This window comes from Xyrauchen texanus, chromosome 47, assembly GCF_025860055.1.
Source record: "Xyrauchen texanus isolate HMW12.3.18 chromosome 47, RBS_HiC_50CHRs, whole genome shotgun sequence".
In the NCBI taxonomy this organism is placed as follows: Eukaryota; Metazoa; Chordata; class Actinopteri; order Cypriniformes; family Catostomidae; genus Xyrauchen; species Xyrauchen texanus.
Genome location: NC_068322.1, coordinates 23,559,248 through 23,586,694, shown reverse-complemented (window position 1 = coordinate 23,586,694; position 27,447 = coordinate 23,559,248). Strand labels below are relative to the sequence as shown.

Below are 27,447 nucleotides of genomic sequence, written 5' to 3'. Positions count from 1 at the left end.
ATTAATCTTGGTTAAAAGTTAATTTCAACATCAACTAATACATTGTATATGTAAAAGTTGTAAACATTATTTAATATATTTTAAAATAACATAAAGGGCTCAATTTCTTGAGCACAAGCGGGAGTGTTTGTGCTATCTGTGGGTGTATCACACAAAGTGTGGGTGTTTTATATATTGATGAAGTGGCGTATTTTCCTGAAAAATCTCAAAAGCAATTCTCAGTACCAATACTTATACTTTATAATTAAACGGACCATACATCCACGAGAATACAATTTTCTAAGCATATAAAAGGAGCATACCCATATTTGTAATATTTTAATTAATTGCATACAGTCCATTTACACTACCAACTTCTTATGTATTTGTTGTCTTAGTTTATATTGCTGGTGCTTGAGAGAATGGACTATATAAAAGGACGCAGATGCTGCAATAACCAGAAAAGAACCTCTGAATTAAATTGCACTTGACCCAGCCCATTAGTGCGATGTGCACGTGATTTCACCAAACCCACTTGTACCTAGACCAAAACTTCATGGCATGCGTTTATGACTTAAGCAAGGAAGAAGCCACTGCTCCAAAACCACCATAAAAAAAGCCAGACTACGGTTTGCAAGTGCACATGGGGACAAAGATCTTACTTTTTGGAGTCCTCTGGTCTGATGAAACAAAAATTTTACTGTTTGGCCATAATGACCATCACTTATGGTGCACTTCACAAAATAGATGGCATCATGAGGAAGAAAATGTATGTGGAAATATTGACGCAACATCTCAGACATCAGCCAGGAAGTTCAAGCTCAGTTGCAAATGGTCTTTCAAATGGACAATGACCCCAATCATACCTCCAAAGTTGTGGCAACATGTCTTAAGCACAACAAAGTCACAGTATTGGAGTGGCATCACAAAGCCCTGACCTCAAATCTGAAATTTGTGGGCAGAACTGAAAAAGTGTGTGCGAGCAAGGAGGCCGACAAACCTGACTGAGTTACACCAGTTCTGTCTGGAGGAATGGGCCAAAATTCCAACAACTTATTGTGAGAAGCTTGTGGAAGGCTCCCCAAAACATTTGACACAAGTTAAACAATTTAAAGGCAATGCTACCAAATACTAACAAAGTGTCTGTAAACTTCTGACCCACTGGGAATGTGATGAAAGAAATAAAAGCTGAAATAAATAATTCTCTCTACTATTATTTTGACATTTCACATTTTTTAAAATAAATTAGTGATCCTAACTGACCTAAAACGTTTTGTTTTCTACGATTAAATGTCAGGAATTGTGCAAAACTGAGTTTAATGTATTTGGCTAAGGTGTATGTAAACTTATGACTTCAACTGTATATATTCAGTCGATTAAATATTTAATCATGACTAATCACATGATTTGTCATAGTTAATTGCTATTAATCGCACATTTTGAAAATGCATACATTTTACTCAAAACACCTTTAGTTCCCTCTTAGAAAAGAAAATAATATGTTACAATAATTTCTTGTTAACTTATTCCAAACAAGGCATTCCACAACAACAATATAGAAATTCATTAAAATAGCCCCATTCAAGTAACATTAAATGATTTCCAATGTCCAAGTGTGAGGTTGACTACCGGTAATCAAAAGAGCAAGTTCCCATAGGTTGAGGATTCATTGCAATGGGCATCTCTTAAACTCTCATCCTCCACATTATTCATCACGACTATCCACTTTGCTAAAAGCAATCGTGAAGTTGCATTTACGTGATTTGAACTCCACAACGAAAGTGCTAAAGAGAACATCTTGTTTTGCTTTTAGCACTGTCTGCACACGTAAATTATGCATTATCCAAATTGTCTGGAAGTGCAACACGGCAGCAGAGAAACTCTGATGACTCCAGAGAGTCATGTGAATGCAGCTTTACACAAGTCCTATGTTTGTTTTGTACCAAAATTATGGTTAAGATATCTTTTTTCTATCAATTAACACAGAATCACTGTTGCGCATTGTGACAGGAGGAGGGCGTGGCCGGGCCATGATGGACGTTTGTTTATGTTGGTTTTAAATTTACCATTAAAGTTTATGTTTATTGTTCAGCCGGTTCCCGCTTCCTCCTTACCCATCCTTATACTTTTACATGTTTGTTTCTGGTGTTTGTGTGAGTATAATGACCTCAGACGGACACATTGCAAAGTTGCATTTCAAACAGTGTTCAGAACTCATGTGTACACGGAGCTGAAAGAAATGTCAAATTGGTAAATGTGTAAATAGATATTAAACAAATGTATATTGCGCTAAACATTTCAAATTAAAGGCATGCGTTAACAGATTATTTTTTCCAGCTCTAATATACTGTATATCAACCGCATTGCTATTAGTCTGTCATGGTGAGTGTTGATGTTTGGCTAGAGAGACTCTCCCATAGGAATAAATATCTCAAATTCTTTTCCAAGACAGCAATGAGATAAAGTGGAGAACAAACAGAGACTTCTGCTTAATCCTGTTGCTACTCAGATGTGTAAGACCCCAGTCAACATATATGTATTTCTTATCAACAGCGTTTCAAACTGTCAATGACTAAACAATGTCTCATAATGTGCCCAGATTTGCCAATAATACAGAAATCAGCAATCAAACATCAGAGATCTCATTATGAACTCATTTCTCATCTAATTCTTCCAATACCAAATAATCACAGCTTTACACATTTATTTTGTACCCAAATATTCTTCAACAATTGCCTCATATGTTTCTAATTGAATGTCTCAAAAGGAATTAGCAGAACCATCTGAGAAAAAGTTGACACTTAAATGAAACTGGGAACCTCAGTGTCCTGAGCTATGAAAGAGCAACCTTCGAGCAATAACTGGCACAAGCCTGACACTGCACATCTGTGTATGCATGCAAATTAAAGTGTGTTCATGCATGAAGCATGTTTAGAATGCTGAGACATCTGTTGCACTGACTGTTCCTGCATTGAAACCTCATTCCTAACATCACAGAGATGACTGAAGAGGTGTTAAACTGCCCCATCTGACCAAATACAGGGGCACATATACACGGGCAACTGCTTATGGTGAGTTGCCGGACCAGGAAGTATAAAGAGAGGACATACAGTATATGGGCATTATGGACTTATCTGATAATAACAATTATCTATTCTGAAAATGGTTATTAAAACACATTCAACTGCATTTACAATGCATTTAACTTGCATAATGTGTCATGTTTCATACAAAACAGAATTTTCAGTGGTTAATAATATAGGGCGGGGATTAATTTTTTCAATCAGGTTTTGTTATTATTATTATTATTATTATTTGTCCATGCCTACATAGCCTTGATTACATTAGTAGAAAAGTTGTTTCAGAAGTGGAGAAAATTGTTACATGCTGATAAAAGCAAAAACAAACAAATCTCAAATAATGTGCACTGTTGAAATGAGCACAATCATACCAGGTACAATTATTCAAAAAGTAAATAGAGTTTCGTTTTGACTTTAACATTCTGAAATCAGGTGAGTATGACGATGCCCATGTTGTATAGTACACATTTAACCTCACGCTTAACAACAAATGATAAGCACAGAGGTGATTCCTCTTAGCATACTAAAGGAGAGCCTGCTAACAGTCAACAAAACTTCTGACACAAACAAAAGTTCATGACCAATTCAAATGTACAAGGACCATAGAAACCCAGCATGCATTGTCAGTCAGTCCATTAACAGCTTTGTGAACTGTGACACCCTGAAGAGTGTGCAACACCTAAGAACAGTGCAGACAATGGGCCGGACCCTTACACCGGCTCTGTTGACCCACATTCGAGAAAGAGAGAAGCCTTTTGACATGGAAATCCCCCCACCCCCACACGCACACCTTTTTATAAGCGTCTTTACATTGAAGAGAAGTCGACGGGATACTTCCGTAATGTGAACACTGAATCATCAATTAAGGTAAAACTCCACCTCAACTAAACATCAACCATGCAAGAGCTACTGTAAAGAAACCGTTTAAAAGTGTTCTGAATACAGGAGCAATCTCTGTTGTTGAAATAACTCTTTACACAATGTGCAACTACAACAAAGACAAATACTTGACATTGTAGATATAGAGGGAGGGGTAAATATCTTTTGAGGTAATATTGCACCCTAAAACAAGGCAAATAAATAAGAAATGATTTCGTGTAAGGAAAACAAAGACTGTTTCTTTTTTACATTGTGACTTGTATTTTCATCAAAATTAAGCACTGTTTGTAATCCTCTTTACTACTGTCAATGATGATTCCATTAGATTCTCATTACCATACTGTCTGGATGCAATGATTTATGTTGTAAAAACATAAACTACCATAATATATCAATAGTTTCCATTTGAAAAAATATAATTAGATCTTTTCACATTACAATAATGGGATTTTTTTTTAATTTATTTTTTACATTTGACAAAAAAAGGCACAAAATAAAAAAATCTTAATAGTCTAAAAATGTAAAAATAGACTTTATTTTCTTTACCCAAAATAAAAATGTCTTGGTTTTTTTACTTATTTAAAATATTTTCAGTTAGTCTTTTTAGTCATTGTATACATTTTATTTTCTCATTTCCTTTTCATTTTTTAATACATTTTATGCTTTAATTGTTGTTCTAGTTTTGTTTGTTTTTTCAAAGCTTTTAATTGTTTTATACTTTGTTCTAAATAATTTGTATAATATCCTGTGAAGCACCATTTACAAATGTTGCTGTACAAATAACATGTATTATTTTAATTACATTTTAAATGATTGTAATTACTATTATTTCTTATTTATTTATTTATTTATTTTAAGGGCTATTACGGTCAACACAGCGATAAGCACATCACACATAACACATTCTTTTCACAGGCTGTGGGAAAAAACCTGAGCTAACCTGTGTTTGTGTATGTTTTTGGTGGTCTTATCGCAAACATTTACACGCTGGACAGAGGGAATTTTGAGTAAACATATGACGAAGTGTGTGTGTGTGTGTTCTGAAAGCACAGATGACCTCTCTTTAAGAGCTTGAGTGTCAGTATTGATAAGACTCAGACACTAGTCACTGAACTGAACTGCTCAGGCCAGACGTGACCTTTTTGACCTCTTTAAGTAAATGTCATTGAGCAGAACAGAGGTTATTACCCAAGATCTGTTTTACCCTGAAACCCCCAGAGCAGAGCAAGAGCATAAATCACTTCCTATTAGGGCTGGGCGATATGTCTTAAAAAACAATATCTCGTTATTTTTCAGCCTATTGACGATATTCGATATATATCTCGATAATTATGTGTTTGCTCTATAATGGCTCAAAAGTGTTTTGTTTTTTTAATCAGAGGAACATTAATTTCATCCAAACAGCCATTGTAGCCAAGTATATTCAATATTTTAAAGACAAATAAAAATGTAATAATTAGTTTAATAAACACAAGGGAGCATGAAATCCAGTCATTTTCATTGATATGCACTTAATATTTATATTTCATACACAATGATCCATAGTAGCTTAATAAAAAGCATTATTTACTTTCAAATGTTTTTACAGTGCAAAGCTATTTCACAGACTTGGAACCCCAGTTGAACATTGCATAATACAAATTATTACTGTGGGACATGTCATGTTGACATAATTATATGTTATAATATAATGCGGAATTATCATTATTATGATTTGCGTTATACAAAAGTAATATATTTCTGACCCGTTTACTTAACCTTCACCAGGGGCTTTTATTTTGACACCGGTGCTGTCGTAATTACTTCAACTTCACAAGAAGCTTTTATTTTGACACAGAAAAGGCAATGTGTATTTGACAGTTTACAAATGTACTAATGTTTGGAAGTGCGTGAATGCTTGAACCTACATTACTTTTATTTCACAATGCATGTGAACTGATCTGAGAGCATGCACGCGTACACAGATCTGTGCGTGAATTAATAATCACATATGACCAACTTCCCATTTCAATTTTATTTTGATTAATTGTGCAGCCCTGAAGGATCGTGAAATTAGTCTAATGATACGCTCTTTATGAAACATAATGGCCAAATGAAAGCACATTAAAATCATCGCAATATTCACAATATTGGTCAATTTTACATCGTCAGCTAAATTATCTCGATCATATTGTTAATATTCTATGTATCAACCAGCCCTACATCCTATACCAACTAAAACACCAGGAAACAAGCAATGATCAAATATTTGTGGTATCCAGGAGGCAACTTAACACAAACAAATGTATCTTATTAAAACAAAACTGGTAAAAGTAAATTAATATAGTGTATTTAAAGAAGTAAAATGGTAGAGTAAACATGAAATCAAAATTCACCCTATTTACTTTCTTAAAAAGTGTTTCTGGTTTTATCATGAAATAGCCAGTGCACGTGCACTTTATTCATAATAAAAATATTAAAGAATCCCGAATCTTTCATCAAAATGTTAAAACTTTTTTGCACAGCTGAAATGACTCTTCTGTTGATGTAAGGCCAAACAGGTGGAATAAATTATATTAGCCTAAATAATTATTATATATCCTAACAATCTCAATCCAATTTAATCCCAAAAAGAAGCTAAAAATTTAATTAACATGAAATCAGGACTATTCATAATCGTTTTCAGTAGTTTACAAATAACCTTTCTATACAAATGTGCACATCATGATATATATCATTTTTGACCAAAGTAATTAATTAAAAAATATTGTGATATAAAATGTTGCTTATACTGCCTACCCCATTTACTGTATGTAGGTCTTTATTTTTTCTAGCACTGCACTTCAAGCACACAAAAACGTTGTTAGGCACACAGATCATTTTTTCCAAATAACACGGATTACGAATGGGACAGAGAATTGCATTGTGTGAGAATATCTGCCTCCATCATAAAACCGAACCTGCTTTAATGTAATTTGAGAGGGTGACTTCATGTTTAAATGTGAACTTTCAAGTTGAGAAGAGCTTTGTTTTCAAGCGTCGTCGCGAGTTGAGAGAGGTCGTGATTGAAATGGTTAAATTGGTTGTGTAGCCTAATCAGTGGGAGGTGAAACCATCCCCCTTTAAGAGACAACAGCATTTCCTTAACAGTGGATTGACACCTTCTCTAAACGACAGGAAAGATTCAATACATTTGTAGTTGCTAAGCTTAGCCTGAAGGTTCAAAAAAGTATAAAGTACATTTAAAAAGAAGACAATTACGCAAAACATCCGGCAGGCCTCTCACAACTTTGGTAAACCTATAACTTGCACTTTTCAGTTGCTAAAATGTCACATTTTCAGTATGTCCATGTTGTCTTCCTCAGATATTGGTTGTACTGTTCTGGTAACAAATAATACAAAATGTGTCTTTCCAAAAAAATTTCAGTGGACTAGAAATTCTGTGAAAATTTGGAAAATTAGACGTGACGAAGACCTTTAAGTCAACATGAGAGCAAAATTGACCCATTACTTTCGCAATATACATTTCTGTTTCTAATGTGCATGATAAGTTGTTATTCGTAATCTATCACCAAATGCAATTCCTTGCTCTATCTATGAAACAACTTTTCTTTTTGGCTGACGCCATTACATTTTCCAAACATTTGTTCCAGCGATGTTTTAGAAGGGGAGTAAGGCTGCACTTCATTCAACTCTCAAATTCTGAATTAAAACATTGAAAAGTGCAATGGAATGGCACTCAAAGTAGAACATTTAACTTGGAAACAATTTGACTCTTCAACTACGATTTCGCCGAGATGTGGGTACATGAGGTCACGCAAACATGTCGGCACTAAAGTTGCTATACAATGTTAATGATAAAATTCCCTTTTAAGCAAATAAATCCTATCGAGTTCCTACAGTAAATAAGTATAAAATATGGGAAATTATACTCTCTTTTCATAATAGTGCACCTGTAGAACAAATGCTAGCATTGCATAGTAATGTTTATCACCCGCAATTCGGTTGCTATGAAACATCTCTGGTGACATTCGAACACCTGCTAAGCTAACAGGAGCATTGCAGTTTTGTTTCCTTATACGTCATCTTCTGAGGATAGAGCAATGGAATACTTTTATGGTTGTAGATCGGAAGTAAAATGGGTTCCAAATATAATTTGATGTTAGGGCTTGGTAAAAAATTGTTTTAGTTTTGGTCTAAACTTAAATCCCAAGATCGATTTTTTACTCTACCCTACAAGCTGAGGAAATCACAAGCAAATGCAAACAAATTTCATGCAATGCAGCTAAAAATATCAGTGATAAGCCATTGGCTGGTACATTTTCAGAGTTCAAAAAGTGGACATTATTACTGAAATACAGTGTACACACATAAATCGGAATTGAACTGAATCAAAATTAAAATCATGTGCTTGTCAATTGTAATCAAATTAGGCAATCTGTATCAATACCCAGACCTATTTCATGTTGAATTTAAGGCAGTACAACATATTAAACTAACTGTGACTGTATTTTCATACCTCACTAGCTGGTCTTCCTTTGCATCAAATTAAATAAGGTCCATATCGCCTTATACACAATATTGAATGAAACCCTGTTTATTTCTCAACATAGGGCATGTTTATCACAGTGATGTAATTTTACCTTCAATGCACAGCCTAAAACATGTTGGAGAGCAGCTCAACTACCGCATTTTACTGTAAGTCATTCATTGCTCATAGAATGACTAAAACACCACAACAGCAAGAGCATGTCGCTCAAACTGTTGAGTAGAACAACCATGTGCAAGGATATGTTATCAAATGCATGCCTCTATTATATAGTGGCATTGTCATACATTGGTATTACCAATGCTATTGAATTACCGGCCAAACATTACAGCTAGTTCAAGCATGCTGAGAGAAAACAGGCATGCCTTTGAAAGCATGATTCTAAGGAAAGGGACTTTTATTTCCCCCTAATCCATAACTGTAATGCATGGACAGCCTTTGGAGTATATTTCGCCAATCGTAGATTCGGTCACTGCTCAACACATGTAACGTCACACTTTTTGGCCGTTGGCTGAAATGGATGCTTTACCAGCTCCTCAGTGCTAGGAACAAAGACGTCTTTTATGTGCAACAGAATAGGGTCGGAATAGAGCGAAAAGTGGGTCGTGTTACACGTGAACGTGTTCCCCCTTCTGACTTTCAATCGAGGAATCATGGATCTGGATTGTGTCTGATCCATCTAACTTAATCTAAACCCTGAGAATGGAACCTCCACTTCACCCGAGCTCATGAGTCAGGCCTAGTCGGTTAAAAAAATGCACCTTGAAGACGACCCAACCTGCTGGACGGCCCAACCTATGATAGTCTCTGAACAAACAGCCATTTAATCCTGGGCGAGAGTTTGCATTATCAAAGAGGCTTAGAAAATCTACAAAGAGGTGGAAAGTTTATATATAATTTTTCATTGAATAGCCCCATTCAACGTCTCGTATGCTTTGGAGGATTTCCTGTCACTTCAAGAGTGCTTTAGATTTCTGTTAATTTTGAGGAAGTTGCTTGTGATGAGGCGTGGCCGGGCCATGAGGATGCACGCCTGGCACTGAATCATCCTAATCAGTAGGGAGGATAAGGACAAGCCGGAGACGCCAGCGTGAGAGAGAGAGAGACGCACATGTCTGTGCGTCTATGTTTCGTTGTACAATTTCAATTTAAGTTTGAAATTAAAATTTGTAGATTGTTACTCCGGTTCACGCTTCCTCCTTGGTAGGGAAGGCAGAGTCTGCCACATTGCTTTTAAGATGTGCTGTTAATTCTAGGTAGAATCACATCTTCATATAAACCCTACAGCGATTTCAATGCAAAGGGCTGTAGAACATCATCAAACATCTTTGACATTTCTGGAGAACACAGGTGGAGCTAATTGTGGTTAAGAGTCCTTAAGATCCCAGTAGTATTGCCTAAGGGAGATGCCATTTCCAGACAAACTTTGGTCCCAGAAGGCGGTTCTTGAAAAAGGCCTGTAATTTATGTTTTTAGATCTCCTGCACTGCCCCGGTCAAGCTGGATACAGGCATAGCTCCATGAGATTTACAGGAAAATCCACTTTCACTTGTTAACTAAAGGAATGTTCCTACTTTAAAGAGGGTTAAGCTATCTGCGACATGCTGTTGATTAACACAGACCATAATTTCAGGCTGATCTCATGGAAATTATGTGACTGGAAAATTTAAAAAGCAAGTCAAATGTTCTCCCAAACAGATTTAGTTGATGATAATTTTGATGCTCTTTTGAGTTTTAAATAAAAAATAAACAAATTTAACCCCCTATCCTAAACCTAGGGCTGGGCAATATGGCCAAAATGTATATCACTATAATCTTTTTCATATTGTTCGTTATCAATATTTATCACGATATATATACATACACATTGCACTTTCTTTTTTTTTTATTTCAAAGTTGACAGAAGAAAAGAAGAAAATATAAATTCTAAATAGTCAAAAAAAGTCTCTACAATCCTGCACAGGGGGTCCAGAGACGGCCAAAGCAGTGGTGTCAGCGGGATCTTTTACCAATTTTACGGTCTTTTACCGTTTATCAATTGAAAAATGAATGTTAAAGTCATCCAATCAGTCCAATATGTTTACATTAAAATGAAATATTTTTTATATTCCTTTAGATTCAGATACCCAAGTATGGGGCATAGAAGCCCTTGTGACTGTGGAATGATGCTGAATGAGGGTTCAAGGGTGTCCCAAGAGAAAATTTAGAAAATGTTTTAAAAACATTTGTATATTTTCATTAAAGTCAGAGACTAGTCTACCAACTAGTAATTTTAGTCTTTCCTTATCCATTCCATACATCTAATTAATTTTCAAAAAATTAGAACAGAAATCGATTTGTTTATTATTAAAGTCTCGTAACATGCTGATTAATAAAGATACATTTAGAAGGGAAAAACGTTATGGTCTAAAAGGTGCTTTGAAACCACGTTAACTCATGCGGCGCTTCATGTCAACATGCATGCAGGGAAAAGAGGCAACGCGTGCGAATTGGGACACGGCAGAAATGATGCATGTTTGGTGCTAGAGAACAATATTCAAGAATACAGCACAGAAAGATCAGAGCTGTTGTCCACATTCACTAGAGACGATGATAGAGCGCAACCGTTGTCATGAAGCGGTACGGATGGAATCAATCCGGTGTCCGACGTAACCTAATCGTTAGCAAGGCAGCTAGCATTAGCAAGTTCATCCAGTCTGACCCTATGTTACTACTGGCGCGTTGAGAGCGAAGCTGAGAGCGTTTTCAATTAATTCCTATGAAAGCTGAGCGTCATGCTCGCAAGGTGGGTCGTAGGATTGGCAGCGGTGCGGAGCAAGCTCTCTCCTAGCGCTGTGAGCACCTTTGAGCAGATTTCGTCTGCCCCAGTGGAAACGCAGCCTGAGAAAGCCGAACTGCTTGTGTTTTAGCTACACGCAATAAATATAAATTCCTCAAAAGCTTATCGTGGATTTCCTTTATCGTGATATATATCGCCCAGCCCTACCTAAACCATAACCTAAACGATGCTGTCATAAAAGTATGAGATGAAAACTGCAATTGCTGATGCAACTACATTATTTTGTGGTGCTTCTATGATACCTTTGGCTCATTTGTCGATTCATGTGCTCTTCAGGACTCGTACCCCGGCAATTTGATTACACTTGAATAAGCTTGTAAATGTATTTGGCTATGTAATACAAAGTCATGCACTATAGTAAATTAAAAAGTATTATTTACAGTAGGTGTTATAAGATAGCATTTTGTGAGGAACAGGGAGAAAAGTGTTTATGAATGTGATTTTTTACTCGAATTTTTATGAACGACATTTTACTCGAAATTTTTGTGAAAGTGAATAAAAGTAACTGTTGTAGCACCTCTAGTGTTCATTTGCAATTTTATCACACCAGTGTCATGCTAACATCTATAAGTCCAGTGATGATACTTTTAAAATAGTGTATTTTAATTTCTATCCCAGTGCAATGCCTTGTCCCAAAGACCTCCGCTGTACGTGCATTACTGTAAAGAAACTTTTGCACGTTTTCACAAACTGAAGGATTAGTTAAAATTATTTTAGCATGCTGAAATATAGAGAATAATGCTGTCGAGAGATCTAAATTGGTTTTGAGCCCAAACCACTCCAAGTCAGAATTTTAGAGACTGTTCAAATGTCTTTGGTTCTTTTATAATACCACAAATCTTTCTTAAATCTCATAATTCATTTTACATTAAAAAAAGACAGAAAGAAACCCATTACAATTAAGAAATATTTATTACAGCTCAAACAAAACATTGTAATTAGATTACAAAGACTCTTTTCCAAACACAATACTGACCCATATTCCAGTGTAATCTACCCTAGAATGACCCAAATTTTGAGTGTTTTTTGTCTGTCTTTCTTTGACCCTCTTGGTATTGGGTAGAGTCTCTCTCTTCTCTCTGCACCTTCAAATGATTGTGCAAGATTAAACATGAATCAAATTCCTTTCCCGCTCATTTAACAGAGATGCAGACAGCTCACACTGTTATTTTAGCTTAATTAATGTTCAGGTTTCCCAGTCTCAGGCTGCGGAAATTTGAGAAGGATTTCTGATTTTAATTTCTTTTGAACACAAGGTCGGAGAGCATTACATTTAGAAATGTGTGCCTTCAGTGCATACAAATAAATCTTGAAGATACCTGTGGTTAACCAAAATTGCTAGTATCTCAGATAGAGCAGAGGCCATTTGTAAGTTCAATGTTCAAGATGAACTGCACCAAAACAAGAAGGTAGGAGAACAGTGCTGACACAGTTTGCCTCAGTAATCTAATAAAAGTTTGTACAGACACCAGGGACAGATATAGCAACACAAGGAAAGGAAATCAACCAATCAATGAATGCAATGTTAAGAATTTTAGTATGTCATTGTAGTGGCAGTTTTAGTATTTGTAAAAATGACATTTTAATTCATTCACTGATGTACTGTATTGCAATTACACTAAAAAAACTTGTTTGAGCTTGTTTAAACCACTTGAGTCTAAGAGTTTTTTGTTATGTCTACCCAACTTCACAACTGAAACAGTGATGATTTAATTATGTTTGCTTAGGCAAGCATCACTATTACTAAGGCTTGGCGATATTATCATGATTTTGTTAAACAATATTTATCATGATCTACATTTCATACCATTATTAGGGAAGGAAATGCATTCCACATGTTAGTTAGACCTCAAGAATGAATGTAAACATAATGTGTTTGTTTACAATTAAACTCCACAAGAAAGCTACCTTTTAATTTGAAGTACAAGAAGTATACTCAGTTTAGTATTTAATGCTACATAAGGTAGTACAACATATTAAACTAACTGTACCTGTGTTTTCATATTCTTCCTTCAGATCAAATTAAATATGGAATCTTCCCTAACTAAAGTCCATATCGCCTTATACACAATATTGAATGAAACCCTGGTGGTTTTCAACAAAGGGCATGTTTATCACAGTGATGTCATTTTATCCGCAATGCACAGCCTCTTTTCATTGAAATTTCGCCAATTTCATCATCTTCAGCGGCCGTTTGACTCCACTGAAAGACTTTCTTGAGATGCTCCACACTCAGTAGGTGGGGTTAATGCACCATAAGCAGGATTGAAAACCGCAAGTAAACATCTCGAATCAAAGAAAAACATTCTTGCCTGTGACTAGGTCTGAAATTATTAGTCAACCTTATCGCCAATTTCGAAACTGTCGAAAAATTTTCTTTGATGACAATAGGATTTTTTGCAGTGATTTTCTTTACTGAATTAAACTTAATAAAAAGTATTTTTCCCCTTTAATTCAGTGGATGTCATTTAGAGGTATTTTTAAAAGATGATTTTTGTCTTCTTTATTGTTAGTAAGCACGATTAATACAACCTTTTAAGTCAGGGCACAGGCTGAATAATCGGTTAAGAGCTAATAATTAATCTTTGCAATAATCGCAGAATAGTCGAATAATCGTTCTATTAATCGTTAGATTAATCGATTATCAAAATAATCGTTAGTTGAAGCCCTACCTGTGACAGCGCTATGGATCCCAAAAAAATTATGAACTAAATAGTACATAACTAAACAGCAATTTTGTTGATGTCAGAGTTGTTGTTGTGTTCAGTTGATACCTGTATTGCATTGTCAGTGCTGTCTTGTTCGATATACAGCGCTATCATATCAGCCTGATAGCTAGATAGCTAGCTGCTACCAAGCCTCCTTACTGGTTTACATGACAGCAGCGCTATGTAGCCGCTAGTGAGCTAATATTTTCTCACCAGCTGGTTTCATAATCACAAGCTGTGATCCACTTTGCTAGTTTTGTGTATAACTTTACCGAACAGCTTACTTCTTTAGCATCACGTGCCTGATCCGAACATCTATCTTGATGTAGAAAATTGGCAAATATCGACAATTACTCCAAAGTTTATCATCTTTATCGAGGATTTTTTTTTTCAGATAAATAGTGATTTTGTTTTATTGCCCAGCCTTAATTATTACTATTACTCACACTTAGTTAGGAATTTGAACAAACCCCTAACTCTATGTATGAAACTTCAGTGTGTTTATCCCACACCATTTGTGCTCCAAACATCAATAAACCCTCAAATCATGTGGATTATTTAGAAGAGGCATGCTATTAAGTTTCTAAGTGTTCCAACTAGTGGTGCAATGATACTGATTTTTTCAACATTAAGTTTGGCCTATACCAGTACCGATTTTTACTTAAAGTGCTCTTTGCCACTCTTTTGCAAGTTATATGCTGCAGTTATACACCGATCAGCCACAACATTAAAACCACCTGCCTAATATTGTGAAGGTCCCCCTCATGCCACCAAAACTGCACCAAACCGCATCTCAGAATAATAATATGACATGATATTCTTCTCACCACAATTGTACAGAGCAGTTATCTGAGTTACTGTAGCCTTCTGTCAGCTCAAACCAGTCTGGCCATTCTCCATTGACCTCTCTAATTAACAAGGCGTTTCCGTCCGCAGAACTGTCACTCACTGGATGTGTTTTTTTTTGGCACCATTCTGAGTACATTTTAGAGACTGTTGTGCATGAAAATCTTAGGAGATCAGCAGTTACATAAATACTCAAACCAACTCATCTGGCACCAACAATCATGCCACGCTCCAAATCACATTTTTCCCCATTCTGATGGTTGATGTGAATATTAACTGAAGCTCCTGACCTGTATCTGCATAATTTTATGCACTGCACAGCTGCCACATGACTGGCTGATTAGATAATCGCATGGATTATATTATTATTCTGAGATGCAGCCGGTGCGGTTTTGGCGGCATGAGGGGGACCTACACAATATTAGGCACATGGTTTTAATGTTGTGGCTGATCGGTGTATGTTTATGCTCCACACAGTAAAATTACAGCAACACTTTACCATTCCATTCGTTAAAATTATTTAACAACATTACTGTAGTGAACATGAACTAAATTTTTTAAATCAAAAGTTGTATTAGTTAATGCACATTAACTAACTATCAATGAACAATTGTATTTTATTAACTAATATTATGATAAACAAATGCTCTAAAAATATTTTGTTCATTGTTTGTTCACGAAACCTAATGCATGAGAATAGTGCTGAGATGAGCGACTGATGAGATATTGAGATCATCTAGAGAGTGCACATGTTTGACTGACACCAAGCGCACTAAGAGTTGAAGAGTTTCCAAGTTAGAAGTCCGACATAAAGTGTCATTCCGTTGCACTTTGCCCAGTTGAAAGGTGGAAATTCCGATTCTCCGAGTTTAATGGAATGATCATGAATCATCACAGCAACAACAATGCAGAGCATCGTGGCTTTCCCCACAGGAGTGAACACTTGGACACACACACACCAGGTGTGTGGCAGTGGACTCAATGCGCTGCGAGTGTTTAAAAAAAATATACAAATATACGCAGCTAAATGGAACAGAATGCAGCATTTACAAAACTGAAGTTCAGCATAATACGCATATTAAAAATGTGATGGTTATAACATCTCCTGTTAATCCAACCGTGATCTGAAAATAGTCGGTTCAGACAGTAAATAAAAAAAACTGGTGTGCGCTTACTAAGATTATTATGGTAACCTGAAGGGTTGTGCACATTCTTTCATTGAGTTGGAAAGTGAATCTTCACATAATGATGTATTATAGATGCATTATATTTTGAATATGCAATCTTTTGTACATTTTGTAAACAGATTATTTTAGAACAGCCTATAATAATGAATAGATGATACACTGGAACAACAAGTCACAATGCAGCAGCCAAAGACGTTTGTCAGACATGTTATTATATATACACTTAAGTACGTCATTGTACCTAGAGTAATTAGTCAGAGTACTCGAGTAGACAAAATGACCAAAATGCCCATCCCTATCAATTAACAACCTCGGAGGTCAAGGTATGTCTGTCTTAAAAGGTTTATAGCCTAAGTTATCCTTTAAAATCAATTAACCTCTGGAGAAATTAATGGGATTTTTACTTCTGGAACTAGACTGTTGCACTCTATTGCTGTATGAAACAAAGTGACATCCACATTATGTGATGTCAGAGGTCAGAAGGTCATATGAAGAGGATGGTCACACCTGGAGTGAAGATCTCTGTTAATGACAGCTAGATGACAGAGGACAGAATGTGAAAGAGCTCTGGGCAGTTTAGCAGTGTTTCCATTCACTGTCTGTCTCTCTTACAGCTGCTGTATGGATGTCAGACAGAAGATCTTAAGGCACAGCTGGGCAACTCTACACATCCTGACCCCTGTCTCCAAGTACAATACATGCGGGAAACATTCCCACTAGCCCTTTGAAACAGACATTGCAACCATTCACCTCAGGCAATATGCATCAATACACTTCACAAAAAAAACTACTTTACTTAGCATACAAGCTCTACGAGTTCAAAAGGATTTTCATATGCATGTCATGTAATAACCGTAACAGTCATCTCAAACAAATGACTCCATTACCACATTTACTTACAGACACAGTACTAGACAAAAAATGTCTAAAGCCTTTTGGTTTAAAGGCTTATGCTTAAATTGTATACATTAATTTAGCTTACAAACACAAATTGTGTCCATGTATGTTAAACCCAGCCTGATCTCAGGGAAATAACCTGACTGTGGCGACATTTTTGCACAACATTACATGGTTCGTTACACCTATCAAGGCAGTTGGTGTAATGTGGTGCAAAAAGCAAGTTCAGTGTTCTCCCAAACAGATGAGTTTTTAAAGGTTAATGCTCTATTGAGTTTTAAATCAACAAAACCTACCTACCTCTTCTAAACCTTGAACCTAAACCTAACCGTCATTTTGTGGTGCTTCTATAACACTATACGTCCCCTGGCCCTTTGCATCACAATTGCAATGATCATTTGAGCTACTGTGTAATTTGTTCACACTCAAACAAGCTTATAAAGGTGGTTGGTTATGTAATGTAAACATTCAAATGTATCATCTTACAAGTCATGCACTATTGTAAAGGTGTTTATATGTCATAAGGTATCATTGTGTGAGGACAAGTAACAGTTAATATTTGAACTAAAATAAATAATTGTATGGATTTTGGATGGGATATGGATAGGGCTGGGCTTTCCATTCACAAACGTTACCTGATATTTACCCAAATGAATCTAATTCAAATCAATTCGAAATATGAAAATTGAGATCTTGTGAATTGGAATCTAATCAATTTGGACATCTATATAACCAGCCAAAATAATGAAGGAAAAAAGTGTCCAAGCGTGTAGAACCTTCAGCTTTTTGCAGAATTCATCTGATTTTCTTTACAATCAGCACAGAAAATGTGACACAAGATTCACGTTTGCATGTGGGCCAACTCATTGGTCTACAAACCAAGCTCCTAAATTTAGAGAGTGAAATCTTTTTGAAGCTAGGTCCTGGAGTACAAGTTCAGAGACTTTGGTAATGAAACAAAACAAAGTCCAGGTATGTGAGTCCTGCAGCAATGAGTGGGATCCAGTCAATTACAAGAGACGCACACGCAGTGGCCCACGGGCAGAAGCTCATCCCACTAAAGGGTCTGCGTGTATTGGCAGGCTTGGCTCGTTGACTGCAGGGGTAAGAGAGGAGGAAACGGGCAAGAAGTGATGATTTACCTCCCCTCCTCTTTCTCTTTGAATGTGACATGGATCATAATATCAAGATGAAAACTTCAAACAAAGCTATTCAAGAAGAAATTCAATTTCACAAGTGTAAATGATGTCTGGCTCCATCTTTCTTGAGGCTTAAGCAATCAACAGATGGCTTATCACCCGTATTGATCCAGTGAAACAAAGCACAGAGGTGTAGGGCTAAAAAAAGCACCATGGTTACATCGTTCTCCCTCACATGGGGAAAAGACTTGTTGAATGTTAACAGACACAGATAAGAGAGATTCAGTTACTGCTCAAACACATCCCTCACTCCGTCATGTCTGCAGTGCACACCAGTGGGAAGAATGGCCTTTGTTTTGACTAGAATGTTAACTTGCTTTTATCAGCAGGCATAACGGAGAGTTCTTGTGTGTTCCAAAGTAGTTGAATAAATAATTAAAGCTGAGACGAAAGGATGAACACCTGTTCAGGAGTGAAATATAACAAAGTCCTCATATTTACCGCAAGCTCTTTTGACATGTAAACGTGCAGGATATGAATTACAGATATTTAGAATTCAATTTTCACAAGTTAGAATGCTAATTTTATATCATCGATGGAATTACTTCAAGTGAAAACGCTTATTTTTAATATCAGTAGTTAGGTTTGGGCAATTAAAAATGCCAATACTTTATATAAAAAATTATGTCATTACTTGTGGAAATCTCCATTCTTGATATAAAAAATGGGATTTCAACTAGTAAAAACATAATTACTGATACTTGTAACTAGTGTTGTCAAAATATTCGGTACTTCGGTACCAAGTCGGTACTAAAAAAAAAAAAACGTATCGGTACCAAGTACCAGTGGTACCGAGTACCCGGTCAAAGTTCGCGCATGCATGCACGAAGCGCGTGAAGTTGCGTCCTCCTCATGAAAGCGCTGAGACATGGCGACTGCCGGCGCTGCTGTGGTGACTGCTCTTGTTGATAAGGAGGAAAGAGCCATGTGTGGAAATATTTCGGATTTGCGGCTGATGACGAGGGGAACATCATAGATCATCAAAAACCAATTTGCAAACGATGTCATCGAAGTTTTCTCTCAAAAGCAGGCAACACATCAAACTTGATAAAACACCTTAAAGACCGACACCCGGATCTAATGAAAGAGTTCAAGCAGGTAAGTTTCAAATTAATTTCAAATTTAGAGTTTCTGTTTTGAGTTATATACCATATTTTAATTTGAATGTCGGATTGAAATAAACACAATGTTAGCCGTGTAGTAAATCATTAGCATAACGTTACGTTATGTGTTTTTTAGGTGTGTAATTTATTTTCATTTATTAGTTGTGGAAAAACTTGAAACACAATTTTAAATAAGTATAAAGAATGGCATTGTTTACCTTTATTAATAAAAATAGTGTGTTGTTCAATTAGCATGTTTTTGTGTTTTGCTTTGGTACCGAGAACAATGGATTTTTTCTTGTAAATTTAGTCTAAATTAAACTTTGGTTTGGTACCGAAATTGGTACCGAGAACCGTGGATTTTCACTGGTATCGCTACCGAATACTGAAATTTTGGTACCGTGACAACACTACTTGTAACTGCATTTTCACAAGTACAATTTCACAATGATCTGTCATTCACTCCTGTTCAAAGTGCAATTACAGATACCAATAATTCATTTCTTACTAGTTGAATTTCCAATTTCACAAATCAGCAATGTACAACTCATATAAAAAATGTGTCCATTTCTGATATCAACTAATAATGAATTGAATTACAACTAATAATTTTGATATCTGGAATTTGGTTTTCATTGTATTGTGGTATTGTCTGGAAATGGATTTAAGATATCATTCATTTGAAAAGTAAATTAAAGGTATTTTAAAAGGCATTCTTACAAGTTACAATCACATTACGTATATCTAAAATTAGCATTTTAATCAATAAATAAATTATAAAAATTATAATAATAAATTATTATTTAATTATTAATTAATTAAAATATATTTTTATAAACGAACTAGTTAGTTAATTATAGTCAATATTAGTGTGATATAATCACTTTTCAAAATGATAAAAAAGGGTTTACAGCATTACGTCGTCGTGGCAACGATGTTGTAATGTTGGATAATGTTACACAAATAAGGTTAATAAATGATTTTATCACTCTAAAATCGTATTAACACATATGATTTTATATTTTTTAGCTATACTATTAAAACAATATTTATATTAACATTTATAGACTGGTCCATTCACTTCCATTTTAAGAGCCTTATTGTAACAATCATTTTTTCTTTTCTTTTTTTCTAAAAAAGTCTAAAGTCTAAATTTTTTTTTTTTTTTGATAATCAATATTTTGCCACAAATGCTGTCGATTGAGCTTAACTCATACTGAACCCAGAGCATTCCTATTTTTTAAGGTAAAATAATGCTGTGCATTCTCATGTATCTTTTAAAAAATAGAAACTTTGGGATTTAAAGAGAAATAAAACAGCTAAACTTCAAAGTATTCTTTTCAGTCTGCTAAGACTGTATTTGCTTAATTTCTAAGTATGGCTACTATCACTATCATGTTATTGACCAAAACCATTGAATGACCGTTAAATTCTTGCTAAGAGCTCTGTCACGTGTTTTTCCTTTTGGGCTGTTCCCTTTTCGCTGGAATGGAGGTGAAAAGGTCAGAAAACCAGTGTTAATGGTTACCTAACATCTGACATGTGGGAATGTCCAAGGAATAAAATGCATTAGTTTACTAGAGGACAGAGGGAGATCTGGATGGCACTAGTGGGGAAAAAGAGGGCGGGAACAGCTGTGGCAATGGAAGCCAGTGTGTCTTTGTCATGAATGAGAGACCATGGCATGAATGTGGCTCGTTACGACCCCAACAATGACAATGAGCATGCACATTCAGATGAGCAAGGGCATTCAGGCTAACAAAGACACAGCCGTAAAGCCACAAAGTACAGACAAGAAAGCTGTATTCTGGGAGATGTATTTGAATTGTAAGTTGCAAATGAGCAGGAAGTGCGACGTGGGATAGAACAAGAGAAGAGAGCAACAGCAAGAGAATGAGGAGTGTGTGTGTGATATGAGAAGCTGATGCCATTTGAAGAGGCTGACAGTTGATGCAAGTGGCTGGTATAATCTAACACTGCAAGAGATCATAGTCATGATAAGCCGCTGTAATAACACGCAAACACGTCAGACAACTACATCACATTCTGAATGCAGAATGTGTGCACTGCAAATTATATTAAAGCTCAAGTATTATCAATTTACAGCTCATTCAGCAGTTAATTAGTCATAGATCAATATATTGGTCAGGCCTATTAATCAGCCCATATTTGTCCATTTCTGATTATTTATTTTTATACTCCCCAATTCCCAATGCGCTCTAAATCCTCATGGTGGCGTAGTGACTCGCCTCAATCCGGGTGGCGGAGGAAGAATCTCAGTTATCTCAGTGTCTGAGACCATCAATCCGTGCATCTTATCACGTGGCTTGTTTAGCATGTTACTGCGTGTGGAGGCTCACACTAATCTCCGCGGCATCCATGCACAACTCACCACGTGCCCCACCAAGAAAACCACATTATAGCGACCACAAGGAGGTTACCCCATGTGACTCTACTCTCCCTAGCAACTGGGCCAATTTGGTTGCTTAGGAGACCTGGCTGGAGTGTCCATTTCTAATTATTGATTGTTTATTATTACGTTAATTTTATTGACTGTGGTTTTTTATTATTAAAATTGGCAAAAATAGCATATCTCTTTTCACATTCTGGTACTGAGAATTTCGCAATTACTTTTTGTGTTGCACTAATAGGAATTGAGGGTAGAATGTGCTAAATTGTCATGAAAATTATGTCACAAACAAACTTGAAGGCCCTAAAAATATGATTTATTTTCCAAGAGCAAAACATAATTTCTTATTTGTTCCTTTTGATTTTGAATTAAAATAATACCAGGGCATTTTCTTGACAGGTTTCATGAGAATCACCCAAAGATGATGACAGCGAAAGTATGTTACTCAAAAGTCTTTTAAGGTTTAAACACAAAAGGAAACGGGCTTAGAAGAAATAAATCAATTCAAATGCAACAGTGTTTCAAACTAAATCTTCATTGTTAGAATAAGTTAGCTGCATGATTAATGAAAATATGATAGCTACTTTCAGTAAACTATCCAAAAGAGCATTTTCTTTATATTACACAGAGGCACCTTATTCACCCAAATTTCCCACTTATCAAGTACGTCTAAACAGAATGTTGGCAGGGATTTGGATTTAAAAGTTGTTAAGTATGACTTTCAAAGTAAAAGAAGACCAAAATCTCACATAACTAAACGGTTAAGCTCATAAGCAGAAGAACCGGATTGTGATTCAGCCTACAGCAAACTTGCAGAAAACATGCAGGACTTCTGAGCGACCACATTACCATTGGCATACACGCAACTATTAAAGTGAGATATACATATTTAAACATTAATTAGTCTCTACATGTAAAATACGTTTTTCCCTTGTTCTCTTACCCTGTTTGCCTTTCTACTCAAAAATGGCAAAATCTCTCTTTATAGAGAAATTTCACAGCAAAGATGGTCAATTTAAAAGACACAATGAAAGCTTAACTCACCAGTGACTGAAACTTTCATGGTGGCTTCCAGAGGTCTGTTGTTATCCAGATCTTTGCTGAGTTTTAGCTCTCCGGTATCGGGGTTTAGAATGAGCAAACTTAGCTCATTTCCCTCAATGAAACTATACTTGAGTTTATCCGACACATCTGGGTCATGGGCAGGCACCTTTCCTATTATCCCAGATGGGAAGCTGTTGGATTTATTGGTGACATAGTTATTGAAGATAATCTCAAAATTATGCAGGACAGGATCATTGTCGTTGACATCAACCAGACGAATGTGGACAGTTGCTCGGCTGACCAGAGGTGCGGACGTGGCCTGTACGACTATCACATACTCGATTTTGGTCTCGTAGTCCAAATCCACAAGAGCCTTCAAGTCTCCCGTGAACATATCCAAGTCGAAGGCCTCAGGGATATTTCCTTCCACAATCTGGTACAATATCTGAGCGTTGGTTCCTTCATCTGGGTCCATGGCGGTGATTCTGGCCACCACTGAATCAACAGGGCTATTCTCTTTGACATAGATAAACAGTTCATCCTTCTCAAACACAGGAGCATTGTCATTTATGTCCAACACAGAGATCTGGATCTCCACTGCTGCTTTGAGAGGAGGAACACCTCTATCTACAGCATAGGCCTTCAGGTTATACACTGGAACGTTCTCTCTGTCCAGCTTCCGGTTGGTTCTGATAATTCCTGAATATTGCTCAATCATGAAGTCTCCTTCTCCATCATCACCACCTTGAAATGTGTAACTCAACCTTCCGTTAGACCCAGAGTCTCTGTCCGAAGCCGAGATCTGTAGCACACTTGTGAAAATAGGTGCATCTTCAAACACAATGCCTTGATATTTGTCCCTCCCAAACTGTGGAACATTATCATTGGCGTCCAAAACAATGATTTCCACGTAGGTAGTATCAGACTTCTGTGGGATTCCATTGTCACGGGCAATGATAGCCAATGTGTAGGAGGCCTGATCTTCATAGTCAATTTCCATTTGCGTCGTGATGGCACCTGTGTCCGGGTCAATTTTAAATTGCGGAACTTTGTCCTCCATAACATAAGTAATACGTGCATTCTCACCTGTATCCTCATCTGTTGCACTGATCACCACAACAGTTGATCCAATGGGTCGGTCCTCGCTGAAGGTTTGATGGTAGCTGGCGCTCTGGAAAACAGGCCTGTGAGTGTTAGCATCAGTTACGTTGATGAAGACCTGTGCAGTGTCAAAGCGTGTACCATCAGAGGCGGTGACAGTCAGGACGTACTGGCGTTCTTGTTTGTAATCCAATGGCAATGCCAGTGTGATGAGCCCACCTCCACTTTGACTCGTGATGGCAAACCTGTTCCGAGTGTTACCACTGGAAATTTGATAGGTGACCACACTGTTTACATCACGATCCAGTGCTGTAACACTTAACACGCTGGTCCCTACAACCGCATCTTCATTGATTTTTAGTGAGTACACCTTTTCAGTGAAGGTAGGGATATTGTCATTCACGTCCAGGACAGTGATGCTGACACTGGCTGAGGACGACATTACTGGAACTCCATTGTCTCTTGCCTCTACTCCAAAGGTGTAAAACTCAGTGGTTTCCCTGTCCAGCTCGATGCAGACCGTTATCCAGCCAGTGCTGTTATTAATGGTGAAAGGGAAGCCAGGAGTGGTGTCGGTGAGGCGGTATTCCAAACGGGCGTTTTCGCCCGAGTCTGAATCGATGGCTTGGATGTGAATCACAGAATACCCCATGGGAACGTTCTCTAAAACGGTGGCTTGGAATGGAGTGCTTACAAACATAGGGGCATTGTCATTCACATCCACCACTTGGACAACCACCACACCTGTGCCGTTAATAAGAGGAGGCCTGCCGCCATCCTGGGCCTTTATGCGTAAATTATACTCCCTGATCATTTCGTAGTCTAGAGGGTTTATGACATCAATGGTTCCAGTAGGGGTGTGAATGAAGAACTGGCCCTTTACATTGCCACTGATTATACTGTAATGAACCTTGGCATTATTGCCCTCATCTCGGTCAGTGGCTTCCACCTGGGCGATTTTAGTGTTCACCGCAACATTCTCTGGCACCTGAACGACATATCTTTTCTCGCTAAACTGGGGATAGTTGTCGTTTTCATCCTCAACTGTGATGTGCACTGTGGCGGTGGCACTGCGAGGCCCGGGGTCCTTCCCTTGGTCGTTCGCCTCTACTATCAACTGATACTGGGCCATGGTTTCTCTATCAGGACGCAGTCGAATCTTCACCAGTCCATTTCGAGAATCAATTTCGAACCCAGAATTCACACCATCACCGTTTACAATCTTATATATCATGTTTGCATTTGATGGCGCATCTCCATCTGTGGCCCTCACTGTTATGACCTCAAAACCGACCTCTACATTTTCACGTATCCTGACCCTGTATTCATTTTGCTCGAAAACAGGCCCGTGGTCATTGGTGTCGCTAACGGTAACGGTCAGGTATGACGTAGCCGCGCGTCGCGGCGTACCGTTATCGGTCGCTGTGACTTTAAAAACGTGCGTGTCTTTGACCTCTCTATCTAAGGGCTGGACCGTCTTGATGCTGCCGGTTTGAGGGTCTATGCGAAAAAAATCGTTGGAACGGCTGTCGAATAACGCTTCCATGCCGTACTCGATTTTTCCCGCCTCTCCAGGATCGCTGTCAGTCGCCTTGAGGGTGATGACGCGCGTGCCCGCCGGCTCGTTCTCGGGCACGGAAACCTGGTAGTTCGGCAACTGAAACTGAGGCGCTGAATTCACTGCTCGCTTTATTCTAGATTTCCAGTGACTTGATTCGTGTTGCATAGACTCTAACGAAGAAGTATGGACTGATGTGAAGCGTAATTTAAGACACATGGACAATCGCTCACCGTGTGAATCGTAAAACGAACAGTGAATAGTGTCTTTCAAGTCCGTTTCCAAACAGTACGCGTCCTTCACAAATAAGGTCCCGTTAAGCACGAACACTTTCAAATGTTCTGAGGTGCAAGAATATCCTAAAGCACCAGAGTTTCGTGTGAAGACAGGTAAATAGTCTCCGAGACGGAGTAGTAAATTACCTGGAGAAAAGCAGGAAGTTACTCCCAAGTTATAAATGTAATCCACGTTAACATCACACTTGGTAGCTCTCTTTCTTTTATATTTGAACACGCAATTCCGTCCGTGCACAAATACATTAAAATGTGCGTTAACTTGTCCTTCAGTCGTAAATGATTTGATTTTGAAATAAAGAGGCAGTGCGCTCTGAGGCGCGCGCACACAGTCCAAGTCTCCGTTCAAACGCACTGCTCCATCTCTCCAATCCACTTTTATAAAGTTTCCAATGTATTTAGAAGTTAAAGCCCTGTCTATTTTATACGTCCAGCCTGGTCCCAGTGACAAATTGGCCAGAACAGCTCCTGAATGTAAAGTGTCATAGAGGTGTAAGTCGAAACATCCCATGAGCGGAGCGCAGATGAGAAGGTGAACCCATAATAACCAGCCCATTACTTGATAATCCATGGTATAAAACTCCACAAAACATCCAGAAAACAAAAATCATCAGCTCTCCTTCTCCCGACACTTCGGCCTTCTTTTATCCTTCATTATAACTTTTTAACAGCGGAAAAGACAGTTTCCCAGTGTCGTATCCATGGAGCGAAGTGACAATATCCACGTTAAGTTTTAAATGAGGACAAAATGGCTCCGTGCGTGCGCGTCTCTCTCCACACACACACACACACACACACACACACACACACACACACACACACACACACACACACACACACACACACACACACACACACACACACACATTAACATAAACCTGCAGTGCACCTCCTCTCAGGACTAAAGAATAACTCTCTTGGAAAATGCACTATTGTTATTCATCGCGGCATTCTCTACTCTTTGGTTCTTTTGGTAACTTTTACACCCCATCTGCAACGCGAGCGACGCGTCAAACTAGAAGTTTCCAGTTATATTAAATGAAACCGTTTGAACGCGAACTCGATGATCTGCAGACTTCTGCACGTGAATGCGGAGCGTCTGGTTTGTTGCATTTCGTCACGCGCTTGCGGTGTAGAAGATGTATAAAGTTTAGTTTACACAAAGGTGTCTGCTTTTGTCTGGGAAAGTGGCATTAATGCGCACCATGCGTTGTAGCCGGTTAACAAGGCACAGTTGAATAGTAAAAGTTAAATATGTTTTTGTTTTTGGATACATTTTGTAATTTGACTTCCGAAAACAATGTCAGTCTTTGGGGACATTTTGATTTTAAGCGACGCCAATATACGTTATTATATATAAAACGTGTTTTTATATCCTTCTTAAAGGATTCAATAGCTCAATAGCCTACACGTTTAGCTCAATCGACAGCTTAATGTTGATTGCCACAAACATTTATTTTGACTCGTCCCTCCTTTTTTAATAATAAAAAAAGTAATTAAGATGCAAAAATCGAGGTTAAGCCTACTATGAGGCACTTATAATGGTAGTGAATGGGGCCTTTTTTTAGAGAGAGAGAGAGTTTAAACAGAAATGTGAAGCTTGTCATTTTATAAAAGCACTTATATTACTTTGTTTCTGTTAAAACTTATGTAGGCAATTATTTGAGCTGTAAAGTATAAATCTGAATTTTTACAGTCATTTTAGTGTTTGTTGACATTCATTGTCACGGCAACGAAGTTGTAAAAATGGCTATAACTTTAAACAGAAAAGGTTAATAAGTGATTTTATCACACTA

At 37.3% G+C, this 27,447-nt stretch overlaps 1 protein-coding gene across 3 annotated transcripts in view; it reads right to left on the bottom strand.

Annotated features, from left to right (window-relative positions):
- Positions 1 to 26,340, bottom strand: part of celsr1a (cadherin EGF LAG seven-pass G-type receptor 1a) — a 130,471-nt gene extending 104,131 nt beyond the window's left edge. For 2 of the 3 annotated variants that reach the window (XM_052120503.1, XM_052120505.1), the window contains exon 1: positions 22,700 to 26,339. In XM_052120503.1, the coding sequence (XP_051976463.1) occupies positions 22,700 to 26,222 (3,523 nt within the window). In that variant the 5' untranslated portion in view covers positions 26,223 to 26,339. Of the gene's footprint in view, positions 1 to 22,699 lie in introns of all 3 variants that reach the window. The other variant, XM_052120504.1, reaches the window with a different exon arrangement.
- Between the last annotated feature and the right edge of the window lie 1,107 nt (positions 26,341 to 27,447).